Consider the following 16,951-nt stretch of genomic DNA (forward strand, 5'->3'; position numbering starts at 1 on the left):
TCTACAGACTTTAGAGTCATTCAGTACAATTTTACATAATTATCTTAGCATGCTAATAATACTTCTGAATGTGTGAGAAAAACACACAGATGTGTGTCTATTCGATTGCACTACAGAGCTGCACTACTATAAAACACAGCACTTGTACGGCCCCAAGTGGCATTTGCAGCTGGACTAATCCTTAGAGAATTTAGTTCTGACATAGTTATTTAAGTATATATTGCAAAAAATCACTGGAAATTGCGTAATCTGGCTTTTACGAACCTAAGAACTAAGTAGTATCAAAATCTGATCAAAACCAAGGAACAGAGGTAAAACTTGAATGGCACCCTCTCTTGCAGAAATCCCTCCAAAACGAAAGGGAATTCAGTATCACATGTGATGACACCCTGGAAAGGAAAGTGTTGGGAGAGCGGGGGAAGAAGGGAAGCACGATTAGGAAAACAGGAGACTGCTGTTATACTATACGGGAAACAGGAAATTATTCTTTAGCATTCAGGTATTTGATTCTCATCTCAAAATGTACAAATACGTAAGCAAGCACTTCCTTGGCAGCTAGAATAAACATTAGAAAGGAGAGTCTGAGGCATAAGCCAATACTCTGCATACTCTCTGGCAAAAGGCCAGCTCTTTGGAGCATGCAGGGAATGTGAAACTGCTAGGAAGTCCACAAACAACCTAGTGATCATGTGAGAGGTTTCCACTCCAATCCTACATCATTTCAGTTGTCATAGGACTCTTCCTGAAAGGGGCTGACAGAGGCTTTGTTGATTAATGTTTAGAGCCATTGAGCATGTTTCCTCATTGTTCCTTGACTCAGCCAAAATCTCCTAACTTCACTGGCTATTTTGGATGACCCATTAGAGCGTAGGTTCCTATTGGCATGACCACTGTAGAGAACATACAATGCTACAGTTGTCATTATACTCTAAGAAATAATTTTACTTAACATTTGAAAAACTTCAAAACCAATATTAATATTCATCCTTCCAAAGCAACAGAATAACAACAACAAACATCATTTAGCTTATTTACAACTTAAACTTTCTTTGTATTCCAAATTCTTTGCTAGCCACTTCTATACTGATGAGAGAATTAAAGAGTATGGAAAAATAGAACCGGATATCTCAGAGAGTCAGAATTCATACAGTAGAGAAAATTAGATAAGTTGCATTTCTGGAGGTTTTGTTTTCCCTTGTTATCCCTCGACTAGGACATCAGGAATAATTCTAATCTGATAACACTGATTTCCTAATTTCTGGTGTTTACTCTAATTGCTCAAAATAATGTGAAAAATGATGCCTTGATTGGTACTTTGATCACTGGAAGCAGCTTACATTAAAAAAAGACTAGCACAAAGCTTCCTGTACAGATATGGTGAAATTTCTTTCCATTCTGATCAATCCCATAGTGCTGAGTTCAGCTCTATACCCTATTACTCTAACTGGAGATCTAGTGACATCTCCATTGTGTTAGCCCTTTATTCCCTACTGATATCAAGTCACTATGAAACCACACAAGATGTAAACAGAAGTATGCATGTGCAAAATGTTGGGACTGTTAATTTTCTGCCAGCTCTATTGTTAACTGGGCCAAATTTTAGACATTTTTTCAGGTCTTAGTTGCACAAAAACTGAAGAATCAATGTCATTTACAAAAATAGCATATAGGGGCTGCTTCCCTTTCTATATAACAATGCACCTGACCTCATGGTCAGACTAACTCACTGCACCGACTCTAAGGTAAAAAGGTAAGAGGAGTAAGAGTTAAATTGTTTTCATTTTCTTTGCTCCAAGCCTGAAACTGGAAATGCAGACATTGGCAAACACAATGTGTAGTATTCCCATGGCAAGTACAAAGCAAATACTCCAGGGAAAAGATTTCTTTGTTCTTCCCTCATATTTCTCTGGATACAATAGCAGGTTATGATGAATTAGAGGTTTACCATCTGTTACTGAACAACTAAATAGCTACTTCTAGCAATCAGAAGAACATTCCCCACTGAAGAGAGCATGCACAATAAGGAATTTTCCATTCAAGTTACTGGTTTATTTAAAATTTTAATGAAAAAGTTTCACGTTATCTATTGACGACAGTATTAAATTTGGAAAGACCAGAGTTTAGGGTTTGTACTTTCTAAGCTGACTGAAGACATAAAGTGTGGTTTCTGTGTAAAGAAAACATGCCTGGTCTTAAGAGAGCACAAAACATCAATTTCCTATGAAGTTAAAAAAAAATTCCCTCTTTTCTCATTCTCATAAGAAAAGTTTCATCTGCAGTTCAAATAGTTTCCTCACTGCTGCTCATGTTATGAGCATCACCTCACTGGTGATAGAATTCGGCATCACAGAGAATTAAACTGCCCCACATTTCATGACTAAATTCAATAGCAGGCTGGTTATCTGATTCTCTACAGGCAGTCTGAGGAGAAAGGTATGGTAGTTGTCTCTTGTTACTATCTACGGAAATAAGCAACTTTCGCAAAAAAGAAAACCACCAGCTGTACCAGTTCAAGGTGTAATTAAAAAATCTCCAAAACAAAATAAATCCTTTAGACTGTTCAGGTGCTTTTAAAACAGCTGCCTATGATTTGTACTGAAAGGAGGAAATGGAATTTTACTAGGACTCAAGGGAGAGTTCATATCGACAAAAATTCACCAGCACTGGCCAAATGAAAACACTCAAAGATTCATTTTGCCTGTAAAGGCCCAGGTACAGCTCCAGTGAACACACTCTTTGAATACTGTTCATAGATGACAGATGTGGATCTTAGAGATTTTCTTTTCCAGTGCACTTTGGGATATGGAAGACAGGCAGAAGCATGACTGAGTGAGTGGTACAGAACGCAGAACAGGGCTGCAGCAAGCCAAGATCACGCACAGGCTCTTCAGAAACACTTAACATTTCAAATTCTTTTGAGGGACTTGAACAGTTGATTTTATTGGAATGAAAACAATATGTTAAATATTAAACAGTAACTACATCAGAAAACAAAAACTGTGCCAACATAACCTTGATGCCATTGTTCCTAAGAATCCTTTCTTCAATTACCTCTCCTCTACCTTCTGAACTTGATCCTGTTCTTCATGTGTTTATTTCACTAATTTTGCCTTGCAGAAAACCATGGAAAAAAGCTCAGGAGAATCTGAAATTAGCTTTAGAGGCTTTCCATGAGAGAAAAACCCTTTCTAAGTCTAGGCTTATGAATAAATGATTGTGTGCATTTTGCTGAGCTATATGAAAAAGGTTAAACAGTAACACTGGGAGAATGGCATTTGAAAGTACGATACGAAGTTTGGTCAGGGAAATCATCTTTATGAACTACTTCTAGGACACTTACAAGTTCCTTTTTTTTCATGCATTCCATAAGAATGACGAACAGCTGATGAGCTTGGTTCCTGCTGTAATTGAAGGTTTTCTGAATGGTAACTATAAGCTGGTCCCTGAGGGATTCGCTTATTATCCTAAATGAAAAAGAAGATATAAAAGAAGACATAGCCAGGATTAATATATTATGGGATGACCTGCTGTTTGAGAAAAATAATTTTTCATGCACCAGTTCAGTGTCTTCATTTTGAAAATAAATGAAAAAAACCTCAGAATCTTTGCGTTCAGTAGGGCTAAGGCTAAGGAGTTCGTGAAGAGTTAACAGTAATCAGGAGATTTGTAACCAGAGTGGCTCTTATGCGTGTCAGCACCTCAACGTTGATTTAAAGACTGGCAGGGAACCTTTAACCCTTTAACCAGCCTTTCACCCTGGAATATAAAGCAGGTAGCTCTCATTCCTGCTACATATTATATATATAACTTTTGTTATGATGTTCAGCCTTCGAGATTTCAGCAGCACACCTTATAAGACTCCTACCTTTGCCTATAAATTCAAAGGGTCTTTGCAAGGCCTTTTGCATACAGCCAGAGAAATATAAAATATTTCATACTATTGGCATGTCACCTTTGATTATCTTGTTATAGCTGCTGGATGATATTTGTACTGAACAGAGGATTTAGTTGCTAGTTTATCTGGAACCTCATGAATAAGCCTCAAAATGCCCCATTGAGAAACATACAAATGAAAAAATGATTTAAAAAAATGAGATGGAAAATATTTCAGAAAAGTTCAGAAATATTTCATCTGTCACAGCAATCTGAAACAAAGCCCTTCAATCTTCATCAGGTTCTCCATAAAATACATATGTTTTCAGATGATGGCAAATATTACCAGCAGGCATTCAGAGCGGTGAGACATCTGAGCCTGCCAAGCACAGTAACATTGAAATTTCATTGTCAGAAAATAATTCTTTCTCAGTCAAGAGCGAGGATGCCAAAAATTCCTCATTACTGAGCTGCCTTACCAGGTGAACACATTTATCTCATCATCACTACCGAACAGGAAAATTGGACACGGCATCATGTGCACTGTGAGAGACAGCCATGCAGCAAGCAGATCTCAGACTGATCTTGATAAGCTCTTTCCATTACATGTGAGCAGATAGGAAGGATGGATGGATGAAAAAAAAAAAGAAGGAAAGTTGATCTCTGCTAAGAAGGTTTCCTTGGTCAACTGAGAGAAAAAGAAAGTTGCTGAATCATAAACACCGTTGGTAGGATTAATTCTATACTATGTGAAAACACCCCAAAAATTCAGCATCAGAGTTGTCATCCCAATTCAGCAAATAAAATCCATACTCCTTGGCAACACTAGTTGTCTGCTTAATGTTTAGTCCAATCTAAGTTCCCATTTCAGTCAAGGACATAGGCTATTTCTTCAACGCGAGAAGGATGTGTCATACTCTAATGAAGACAATACACTATTTTTTTGCCTGAATCCAGCCACTAAAGATAAAATCTGGGTATTAACAGTGGGAATGCAGAATGCATGTCTTTGACTGGGAGAAGCAATATTTGAAATAAAAAAAAAGCAATACTCTGCTTTCACTTGGAGTATTTGTGAGGACAGATCTCTTCCTTTGCAGAGAAGATAAGCTTTATGCTGCAAGTGTAGGCTTCATATCTTCTTAAAACTAATTGTAGTCCCCATCAACCAAGGAGCAGACAACAGACCACAAAAATTACAGATTCCAGAAGACATTGCCTGTAATATTTGGGTTAGGAGTGATTGTCACAGGAGTGGAACATTCCAGACAACATCCTCTACTCTGTTCACGCTGCCAGAAAGCACCACCCTGAAGAACTACCACAGATGCAAGAAACGGCAAAGGAATGGAAGGAAGCCCAACATTTGCTCAGCTGGTCTGGCATGCCTAGAGAAGAAAGTTTATTCATACAACACACTAGACTGAAGCAACAGAAATTTTGCAAATACATGCACCATTAACCTCAGTCCTGACCTGACAATATAGTTCTTGGGAACCACTTACTCCTTACTTCTGAAGCACCCAACCCAGTACCAAGTATAGTGCAGGAAACGTTGACGGAACTTGTATGACAGTGTGCTGCACTGAGACAAAGCTTATTTCTGTGGACCCAAGTGGTAACAATTTCTACCCATTAACACTAAGGCTAAGATCAAACAGGCAACAAAAGTTGACTGACATCTGTTAGCAGCATTTTGTCCCTTAGTTTGTTTTTATAAAGCTTTGATGAGAACAAGGCATGAAGTTGCACATTGTCCCACCATGCCCTGAGCAAGACACAGCTTTGGTGATGATCTCAAAATCTTACCCCCCTTCTTCTGAATACTTGTGTGCAAATGACAGAATATCAGATGCTCGTCCACTACCATCGCATATCACGACAGGAAGAGGAGGTTCTTCTCGCAGACACTCCAAGACAATAGAGATCACATTGGGACCCCCTTCCACTATGAGCCCAACTACAGGGACACCTTGTCCCAGCCCTGTAAAAAAACAAAACAAAACAAAACAAAACAATGGAAACAAAAAGAAGTGTCATTGAACCTTAGTTTAAGAGGTTGAGATGTTATGTATGGATGTGATTTGTGTGTTGCAAGATCACTTCAAAACAGAGCAGGCTGCAAACTTTAGGAAAAAGTGATGGAGATTTCAGGGCCAACTCAGAAAAGCTGTCTGTATGAGGTTTTACAGCCCTTAAAGGAAAAGAAAGCAAGATGTCTCTTTGCCCTGGTTTTCACACCTGCTCCATACTATTCACTCGATGGTGAACTGTTTGCAGATTCTTTCAAGACACCATGTACAGATAAACCAGCTAATGTAATTCTACTGTAACTTCATTAGCTTCACTGTTACTCGAATAGCTCCCAGCTATTGTCTCTTTGATGCTTCAATTCTTCATTGGTCACCTACGAGAAATCTTCAGGAAGATGACATACACCTATGCTTTCTCTTGAGATAAAATTACGAATTTGTTCTCTTTATCATGATGTTGAAATGGCTGGCCGATGAAAGAGACGACAGCTGAGCATCCCTTTGCTGTCCCTGCCTCACTGTGATCTCCAGGCATAGGATGACAAAGGGAAGCCCACAGGTCACATGGTCCCAGTAGCCTTGGTCACAAAATCACTTGGGGAAATGAAGGACAAAACATTACCCAAAGGCTGACTAATCTCACTAATACAAGCATTTGAATCAAGTTCTTAAACGACCAGTGTTTCATAAAGAAGATGCACTTTTTTTGTATGGTTGATAACATGTGAAAGAGTTCATAGATTCAACCTTCATTCCTCTCTGAAGAATAGGAACACAATGGAGAGTAGCAGCAGAAGCTACCTGACATCCTTCTGTCAATATATCCTAGCCCTGATAAGGAGGAGCCACAGAGCATGGGCTGGCCTCTGGGTCCATTAAGTCCTTACTGCTTCCTGCTGAGACTTCCAGAAGAGATGACTGTACTTGAAGTGATTTAAAAGGAAATGAAACAACTCCCTATATGCCTTTGTTACTAGTAAGTGTTCTGCAATCCTTTGCAGAACCCTTAATTCCTGTGTATTCCCAGTTTTAGCCTTCACATGGCAAAACCAACAAACATTACTTGAATCAGAATCAATATCCCCAGCCACAAGTGGTATTAAAAGGGATGATACAGAACACTTTTGCCTCTGGGCCCTGACTTCCCTGTCTTCCAAGCCAGTGCTCCCTTTTACAATGTTACAATTATCCAAGCTGGTCTGCAGAAGACAAAGATGAAAAAAGCACAGCCACATTAGGTCTTTTAAAATGTCTGTCTGTGGGCAACAGTGCATGACATAGTCCCAGCACTCAGTGGCAAGAGGCATCACTTTTGTCAGTTCAGTCTCTTAAGCTTCCTAGTAGGCAAAATGCAATACTCGAAGGCTTTCCAGAATGTTTAGATATCTTTCAGCTGAGCTCTAAAGGCATCTTTAGGCTTACCTGGCACTCTACTTCATTTTTCTGCTCTACCCTTAAGAGCACTTAAATGCTATTACAAAATTCTGTATAACCCAGTGCCACTGGCATTCCGAATGTTTGTTTTTTCTTATTTTTACAGCCATACACAGCTTCTAATGGTATTTGTGATATGTCAGAAAGGCAGCTGGTAGAACTGATGTCTGTTTTCCTGTAGCTCTTCACTCAAGTGTAGATTCCAAGCCTGGTATATTTTTTGGACCATTTTCAAGTGGTAAGATTTTCTTAAGCTGTTGGATAGCCACAGCTACTAGAATTTGTCATTTATTTAAACTTAAAAAAATTCAGGTTTTCAAAAAACTTTTAATAAAAAAAAAGTCTTTCAAAAAAAAAAAAAAGTCTTTCTAAAGAATGACAAAAACAATCCTAGAAAGTTTAGAAAGGTCATGACGACTGTCAGAAATTGTAAAACTGCATGAAACTCTAAATATGAAAGCCTCGATGTGAAATCATCTTGATAATTGCTCCATTAAAATCAAAATCCCATTTGAATTTATCTGGAAGACTGCAGAATTTTGAGTATGATATTTAAAATGAAACAAATGTATATAAAAGAGAAAAGACTATGTTAGTATAAACATTTGGAAACAGAAACCTGACAGAAATAGAGCTACACAAGATTCTAATAAAGAGGAACTGTATAAAATATCATCCCACTCTTATATTTACTGATGCTTATGAATTCTAGATAGAAGTGGGCAAATTCTTTGCATACCCCTTTCCTTAAACCTTTACTGCTTTGAATGTTCTTCTCAGCATTATTCCTCACTATTATTTCACAACTCCTTTTCCTCCCTTTATGTGATCCTGACTTTTCTAGATTTTTCCACGCTGTTAGATGTGGGGTTTGCATCACTAATCAGATGGTGTATGTTCTAATTTAGTCACATGGTCTTGATCAAATTCTTGCTAGAAATACCTGGAAGAAGCCTCTGATTTCAATACCTTGAAGCTATTTCAAGTCCCTCTTCCCTCCCTCCCTTCAACACACTATGTTTGCAGTTTGCCCCGCTGTACTTACGCGTGTTAATTTTCTGGAGGGAAATGTGTTTTTCCAACTGACGTCGTAATTTTACTTCAGCTCCATATTTACCTAGTGTACCATTGTCTGCCAGAATGAAGTGTGTATGGGAACTGTTGAGCACAGAGAGCTTGCTTAGAGGGTTTGACATTGCTTGGTAAACCCGTGTTACCTGTCAAAAGGATAAATGCACCTAGATTAGACCTAAGAGCAATTCACATGAAAACCCTCCAGAACTCTCAATGGAAGCACATGCATTATAAATAGAAATCAACCAGACCTTTACAACCAAAAATACAGGAGAATCAGAAATGGAGCTTGCCTTTAGGATCAGAACTTGAGCTCTTCACAGCAGTGTGTTTTCATTAGAGGATGACAGTCATGGCCACGCACTCTCCTGCATGTTCCCCTACACTCATTAACGCATGCCCTGATGACGGTGTGTTACGTATTCCTCTTACTGCATTAGAAATTATATTCTCATTTGGAGCTCCTAGTAATTAATATGCCACTGATGATTACCCATCTACAATAAATGCAGGTCTTGTACACATAAAGACACCTACAACATTTATAAAACTCTCCGTGCACCACAGTGAAGTTAGGACCTAAAACTAACTTTCACCACAGAAAGGTCCCTACTATTCAAACTAATGGAAATCTCAATAGTTCTGTATTTACTTTGTGGTGATATAGGACATCCTGTTAAATATATTTGAACAATAGTTTTTCCTCGATATATCGTCCAATTTCAGCTCTTAGACATGCTTTGGACACAGTGAAAATACTAATACTACAAGTAGATGAATTGTATATTTTGTTACACAGCCGACATTACTAATTACACAGGAGTTTCCTTAAAGACTTACATCTTTTCCTATCAGATCTTCCTTGTTCTCTACAATGCCCCATGGTGCAATTCCTATGGCACAAATTCGTCCTCTGGATTTGGAAGAATGGTCTTTCAAGGCATCTCCCACATGACGAATGACACCTATAGGTACAATTTATTTAAATTAATCCTTGGCACTTTTGAAATCTGATTGAACAAATCTGCTTTTGTGGGTTGCGCTCACTACCTAAATTGGTATCTGTACTTTACAGTGTAACATGCAAGGCATACAAACATATGCTTACATTTTGTAATAATTGCATATAAATCCTATTGCCTTTTTACATTCTTGTTCTGAATTCACTGAAGTCTTGGAAAGACTTACCCAGTTACTTAACTTGCCACAGAGTAATCTGTACCGTTTACTGGTGTTATATTACTCATTGTACACAAAGCTAAACATATGTGGAATTCTATTACTTAAAAAAATTGGGGTCTGAGCAAGCAAAAAACCCCACAGATATCTAAAAAATATTTCTTCTTTACAATTATTCCAAATAGGAATCGTCACCTTCCCTCAAAAACACTAGACAATCATGTTGATATATTGTTGTAAAACAGAAGTCAAAGCAGTTTGCTCTTGTGCAGTTTTCTAAAGTTATATTTCAGCTAAATATAGATTTTGGTCTAAAATATTATGATTAAAAATTGCATTGGGTCATTCTGAAGATCACTCAAAATGAACATTAACATAAATGAAATGGATTAAAAACTGACTGGTCTCAAAATGTAACAGCATCTAGGGAAACATCAGAGCAGCTGTTATACAAGACGTTTTCCAAATTTTGGACACCATATTGAACACCACTTTTTTGACAGAATCCAGGGACAGTGCCAAAAACCTCAGTAGGATTATGGGGAGTTATTCTAAAAATAATGTTTTAGATATGGTCAAGAAGGAAACACAGAAACAGATAAAAAAAAATTCTGGTGGCCCACAGACTGGAGGAAAATGCAAATGAGATTAAAAACAGGAAGAAGCTAAAGCTAGGCAAATTTGAAGTAGGAGATTTCTCAGTTGTGAGGATAATCAACCACTGGGAAAATATATTATGACTAGTGGTAGATTCCTTGCTACTGAAACAAAGGATGGAATAATTTTTTGACAGAAACATGGTGTAATGCAAATGGATATCGACTCGGGAAAACGTTATGGTCTGTGCCGAGCAGGAAATTAACACAGATGATTACAATGCTCCTTTTCTAATGGCTAATGGCTTGTGACTCATTCATGTAATCTTCCATTGTCTGCCAGTGGGAAGGAACAGCGAATGAATGAAAATCACTGAACCCCTTCCTTCTGGGTAAACTACAATAGCTTACCCGTACTGACACCTCCAGTGAAAATCCAGGCTCCAGTGGTCATGGCAGCCTTGATCAGGCCTTTTCCAAATACTTGCTTTAATTTAGGTTGCATTTCAAAGTTCTGGAGGCCTCCATGGACAGAGATTAAGAGTTTGGGAAGTTCCAGTTGCCAGTCTTTCACCATGAGATGCAGCAGAGAATCTGGCTTCGTGTCATATGACACACGGATATACTACAAAAATAATGCATAATATTATCACCCCATCTTCTCTGTGAATCGTCCATTGACTGAACACCGAATGGTCATATTAAACAAAGCTTCCATCTCGAAGGAAGAGTTTTACAATTTTAACATGTTTTTGCTGCTTACGGTTACAAGAAATAGACAGGCTGGAACCTTTTACTTTGCTACTGAGAATTTACCATTCACTTTATGGATCAGAAACTATGTTTTGAAAACATCACTTTCCTCCCCCCACCTTCAAAACAGACTATGAGCAAGTCACCTGAAGCTCTTATTACATATCCGCACTGCTAGAAACTACCTATTTAAAAGGACAGGGAGGTGTTCTGCATGGTTCCTAAAACCTCGATTTGACTGCCAAAGAGATGTAATAATCTAGTCACTGTTAACATTTATTTTTTCTGCCTCTGAAGCAGTGATTTTCATTCTTCTTAGTTTAATTCTGCTATCAAGACTTCTTTTCAAACTACTGACTCTATAAAGCAAGACTAGGGGATATGCTTTTGTTTATTTCTGCAACCACTACTTAAAAAAACAACAAAAAACCCCACTACCACCAATAAAACCCACCACCGCTTCCACAAACTTTTGACAAGTGTTCGCAGAGTCATTGTCTCAAGCAGCAGTCTTAGCAGAGAGATTAGGTCAAATAGGCAAAGGAACAAAAACAAGTCTGGATCCCTCCAGAACATGAACATTATAAGGTACCTCCTAGGTAGGTATTCTTCTTCTCTCTCTGAGCATCCTGTCCACACCTTTCTGGGGGGATAAACAGACCCCCTTTGATTTCAATGGATTATGCACTGAGTGAGCTGGAATCTTGACGTATATCTGCTAAGCTAACATATCAGATGAATGTGTTAGCATAGCCTATATTCCTTACCATGGCCTTATTTGTACGTCCTCCTCCTTGGAATTCAAGGTTTCCATAGGCATCGGTTGGGTATGGTTGTGTGTGTTTACCGACAGACCATTTTTCTGGCTGAGCTTCCACTTGCTTTGTTTCTTCACCATTTTTATTAGTTATACTCGGAGGAGGTGGAATATGTTGGTTAATAAGCTGGCCACAGCAGCACCTGAAAGTTAAAATGTGAAGTGACTGTGCACATAGTATCTTCGATAGCCAATGGAGATTAAAAAAAAAGCAATAAATCAGAAACCTATATATTCAGATTTTCAACTGCCTATCCATTGCCCCACATGAATCACAGAAACACCTCTTCTAGGTCCTATCTGTTGTGTTTGTCCACACATATATGCCAGAATCACCAGGTTGTTTCTTAACAACCGAGGATCAAAAATTTCAATTCATTTCTATAATAATCTGGATAGCATTTCTAGGCTCGAGAACAGGGAAGGGAGGAGGAATGTGGAAGAGGAGCAGTGATCATTGTTTCTTACTCAGAGGTGACAACTAGCATGCAACAAACTTATATTATCTAAGCAAGTTAGACCACAGTTTAGCTAGCCCATACAGTAGCAGTAACACTAATATCTCGACACAGAATTCCAGTCCTCCTGCCTAGTGTTGTTACTGATAGTGTCACACATCCAAAACCGTAAGGAATGGTACCATTTGCTTCACGATGTACATTACTGCATCCTTGCTTTCAGAATTCTGTATGAATGTATGCTCTGATTGGCAAAGCTGGGAACTAACAGCTCACTGTCTCTCCCACCGCTCAGCCTTATCTCTGCATGACACATCCCATGGCTCTGTACAGACTGGGGTCCAGGCACGTCTCTCACTTTTGTCCCCCTGTCATCTCCCCTTAACGACAATGAGTAAAGCTGGGTCTCAGTTTGACCTGTCTAAACCCAAATCAAGCCCAGTTCCTTCAGTATTAACCTTTTCTATTGGCTAATGCAAAAACTTCAAATGTTACCTGCTAATGTCTTTGTTGTTAGCAATTACATAGATGCATTCTCTTTTTGAAAAGGTCTTCTCTATCCAAGCCTTCTGACCCTTAAAGGGAGAAAAAGAATAAGAAACACACTGAAATACTTACCACATGGCAGATACAGCAACACTTGCCTCCTGTTTTCAGCTACTGTTTTTAAAGGCAGGCATTCATTTCAGTAAACCACCTTTAAGCACCAGATACAGCTACTCCTGAAGCAAGCAGATGATGTGAATTATCTTCGAACATGTGTAAAAGCCTTTAGGCACAAAAATGCTGGTCTTGAAGTTACAATGTTTGTCTGAAGCTCTACCAAAAGACACAGTTGCTACTTTAAGTAACTATTTTAATAAACAGTAAATGGACTCAAAGTACAGAAAACCAGCCTAATTTATGTGACAGAAATAAATTAATAGTAATTTAATCCAAGTAATACTTTTCTTTACTATTATATTTTGTATGTAGAAATTGCTTCCCCAAAACCCTTCCCAATGTGATTAATAATCTTCTAAAACTCAGCATTTCCTGTTGCAAATTAAGTTCCAGTCATTCCTAAGGCATCTCTCTAAGATGAGACAGCGTAAAACAGATGTTTCATGAAGAGTCATTTCATAAATAGTAAGAGCATTTGATGGAAAAAGTACAAAATCTTCAGGCATGGTGCATCTGTGGAACAGAAGGATGAAAGTGACCTTGAAGACAAAACAGAATTGCATTGGCCTACTTCACTGTATTTGCAAACCAGAATTAATTAGGCCAAGCCCTCAGCCTTTTTAGAAACATAAGCTGTAGACGAGCTAGGACAAAACCATAGATCTGCACAATGTGGTTATAAAGTCTGTTTCTGTAGGGCAGGGTAGTAGCAGATTCGGTAACACTGAAGGGACTGAGGTCAGAAATGGCTGCAGGCCAAAGTTTCCCATAGTTTCTTACTTGCAGACCCCAGCCCACCTTCTCTGTCCCTGTGACCTTCAATAAGACAATGTATGATCCTGGCTGCAATACTAAACCAACACTTAGTAATGAATTTTAAAAGGTGAACTCAAAAGCAGCCTTTAAAGTAATAAAAAATGTTAAAACACACTCACGATTTGATGACATGGACAACTTTGCCTTCCTGATGAATGCTGATTCTTCTGAGTTAGAATTAGGGAATTACAAAACCTTAAATCAATTTTCAAGTAGCAAGTGATTGCCATATGTTTTGCCTCAGTATATCCTCTGCTGAAGGGAAATTAAATTTTTGCAGACACAAAAGCTAAAAATGACTTGAGAACTCTGAAGGCTCCTTCACCAAGTAACTATGGCTTTCCCGGAGAAAGAACTAAAAACCTGGCTGAGTTCCTGACTAAAGAAAGCAAACTGCAGATTCCTCTCAGAGGAAAAATCTGTCAGCCTGTCGGGTAATGGCTCAGAGGATGGCTGAGCCCTCTCCGTGCAGCACGATGAATAGAGGGTGTGGTGGTTCATCCTTTCTGAGGCAAGAGCTGTCTCTGAGGTTTGTTTGTTGACTTTTTAGTTCCTGCCAGCTTCTTAGTTTCCTCCATTATGTCTGAAATAATAGGAAACTGCTTGAAGTTCCCTCATGGCAAATCAGCTGCAAACCCAGTTGCAGTTTGCCTGATGAATGCTTCGATTTCATGAAGAATGGTCTATAATCTATCTTGGCAGGTAAAAGCTGACCAGGTGCCACTGAGCCAGAATGCCTCGCTGGTCAGCGGTCTGGGAGAGGCTGCGCTCCTGGTCTCCGCTCTGATATAGTTACTGATTTACCAAGTCAGAACCACCTCATTTCAGTTTAAATGTTGTTCAGAAGTGTAGCTCATATTGCTACAGAGGGAAAGAGTAAAATACTCATTGGACAATATTTCAGGTAGTTTACAATGATATTTGCTTCCTGAAAGACAAGGCATATATTTCAGGCACTTAGCATAAAGAGCTTGATTATGTAGCAAATGTGGAAACGAGAGGGTATTAAATTTAATATCTAAAGGCTGTGAGACTTGGTCCAGCTTTCTTGTCTTGGCTCCATACATTCTTTCTTCAACGAAGACACTGAAGCACAATGAAGACACTTGAGTGAAAAACTAAAAGCCCTTACACTCCATAATATTTCAGATGCTCTTTTTATATACTTTTTGCACGGCTTTTACAAGATGACAAGTTTCAGCAATAATACTGTTAGAAATAAAACTCAGAAAACATTTTAGCTTTAGAGCATCAGACTCTGCAACTAGTTACTGAAGTGCAGTGCTAGAAAAGTACAGGATCGCCCCAAGTCAGGGCGATCCGTGAGGCGTCCGTGGTAACAGGAGGTGAGTGGTTACAGCAAACACACAGTTTTCCTGGTCAGAATCAGATGTGGCTAATTCATAGGTATTCAGGCAGTTTAAAATATTTAGGCAGCTAAAAATACCCTGTTTCACTGGAATTACATTTTTTTTTTTAATAAATCCAAAATCACACACAGTGTCCAAATTTACTGCTGCTATAAGAACTGTGTCCAATGCTATCTGTTACACATACTCATACACACCACACTAGTTTATGACCATTAAGGTCATAAAATGAGCTTAAAGGGATCCTGTTACAGAGGTTATGTCATTCATCCACTTTCTTGACTTCTTAAATATATTCATGTTTTTGGCTGAATAGAGTTTTATGCTTCTATGTGATCAGTGATGACTCCTTGACTCAGTCACACAAATGCCCAAATCAGTCCCACAGCACAGGAAACATTCTTCAAAATATACCTGGTAACAGATGCTATACAGATGCGTTTAACTACTCTGTAGAGAATACTGGAAAATGCAAACTAGAAGTATCAAAACAACTTGGATTTTTACCCCACGTTATTGAGTATTGCTTTACCTTATTCCTTGTAGCCTGTCAAAAAAGTCTTTTCCTTGCTACTTGATGTGCTTTATGTAGAAACCGTTAATTAACCACTGGATTAAGTCACTCTCTCAACATCTGTGTTTGGAAGGAAGCTTTTGCATTTTGGTATTTCAAATGAGCTCTACACTACAGCTGAGCTCTCTGCTGTGCACTGATTATTAAAAACGCTGTAATAGGAGGTCTATTATCTACTGCTACACTGAAAAAAAGCATTACACATCCGCACTTAACCTGCCAGTTAGAACTCAAGACACTACTGCCACTGCAGCTGGACAGTGCATTGTGCTCCATTGGCTTATTTTTCAGTGCTAATGAGAGGATGGCTAAAGGCAGGCATCACAGATCAGGGGAAATAAAAACTCACAAAGCACGTTTGGTCAGCCTTTGAAGTTTCACTGCTTTTGTCTGTTTAATCTTCTTAACGAAAGCCTGATTATAATCCAATGCAAATACTTAAGCAGACACATGAGCTGTCAGAAAATAGTCATCTATTTGATATAGATTCTGTATACTTTTGCAAAGCTACTGTCTCAGTCTGGACTGAAATTTATTTGGTTTCTTGAGGAAAATGTAAGTACTCATACTGTCTCTTGTGAGTTTGAAAAAACTAAGTACTTTCTAATAGCCTTGGATGGATGAATTTTGAAAGGATTATGACAGATCAGCTACAGCATTCAGACCAACAGCCAGTGGGAGTATTATGTTGACAGACAAATAGTGCTGCCAGCAAGATTATGCTACTAAAAACACTCTGCGGTTTTCTACTGATCTTTAAGAAACATGAAAGGGTAAGAAAGATCCCAACTTGTTGAGTACAGTGAAGTTCAAACCTGCTTATTACTGTAAATCCAGAATGTACTAATCAGAACCTAACCTGGAAAAAACACACTTCAAATGTTCAGTGACATATTTGCTCTCCTTTATGAAAACTGACAACGTGTCTCTTAAATTATGGGAAAAAAAACCAAAAACAAATCCAAACCCACCACTAATTTCTGGTCTCCTGCCTAGAAATCACTACATTGCCAAGAAATAGCATTAATTAATACTGGCCTTTGTTATCCCACTTCAGGGATTTGTTAGTTTTCATTAGCATTAAAAGAAGGTATTCATCTCCTGCAGGAAAAAAATGGAAGCCACACTGGTGTGCTGGTGTGTAAATCATGAGATACCAAAACGAAGTCCCTAAACACACACTCGCCTATCAAATATAGCCATTAATAAACCCAAGGATTAATCTGTTCTAGGCGGCATAGCACAACCTACATCATTTGCTGGGAAGCATGCAAATCTAGGGCTGGTAACATGCAGTAACTGAACTGAGGA

The 16,951-nt window shown here is 38.5% G+C and overlaps 1 protein-coding gene across 2 annotated transcripts in view; it reads right to left on the reverse strand.

The window, feature by feature from the left end:
• Positions 1-13,456, reverse strand: part of TRPM1 (transient receptor potential cation channel subfamily M member 1) — a 52,351-nt gene extending 38,895 nt beyond the window's left edge. For both annotated transcript variants that reach the window (XM_026113440.2, XM_026113439.2), the window contains exons 1-7: positions 12,836-13,456; positions 11,710-11,902; positions 10,601-10,814; positions 9,255-9,379; positions 8,386-8,557; positions 5,683-5,857; positions 3,341-3,464 (exon numbers count right to left, since the gene is read on the reverse strand). In XM_026113440.2, the coding sequence (XP_025969225.2) occupies positions 3,341-3,464; positions 5,683-5,857; positions 8,386-8,557; positions 9,255-9,379; positions 10,601-10,814; positions 11,710-11,902; positions 12,836-12,840 (1,008 nt within the window). In that variant the 5' untranslated portion in view covers positions 12,841-13,456. The remainder of the gene's footprint in view (positions 1-3,340; positions 3,465-5,682; positions 5,858-8,385; positions 8,558-9,254; positions 9,380-10,600; positions 10,815-11,709; positions 11,903-12,835) is intronic.
• Positions 13,457-16,951: the final 3,495 nt, after the last annotated feature.

Source organism: Dromaius novaehollandiae, chromosome 10 (assembly GCF_036370855.1).
Source record: "Dromaius novaehollandiae isolate bDroNov1 chromosome 10, bDroNov1.hap1, whole genome shotgun sequence".
Taxonomy (NCBI): Eukaryota; Metazoa; Chordata; class Aves; order Casuariiformes; family Dromaiidae; genus Dromaius; species Dromaius novaehollandiae.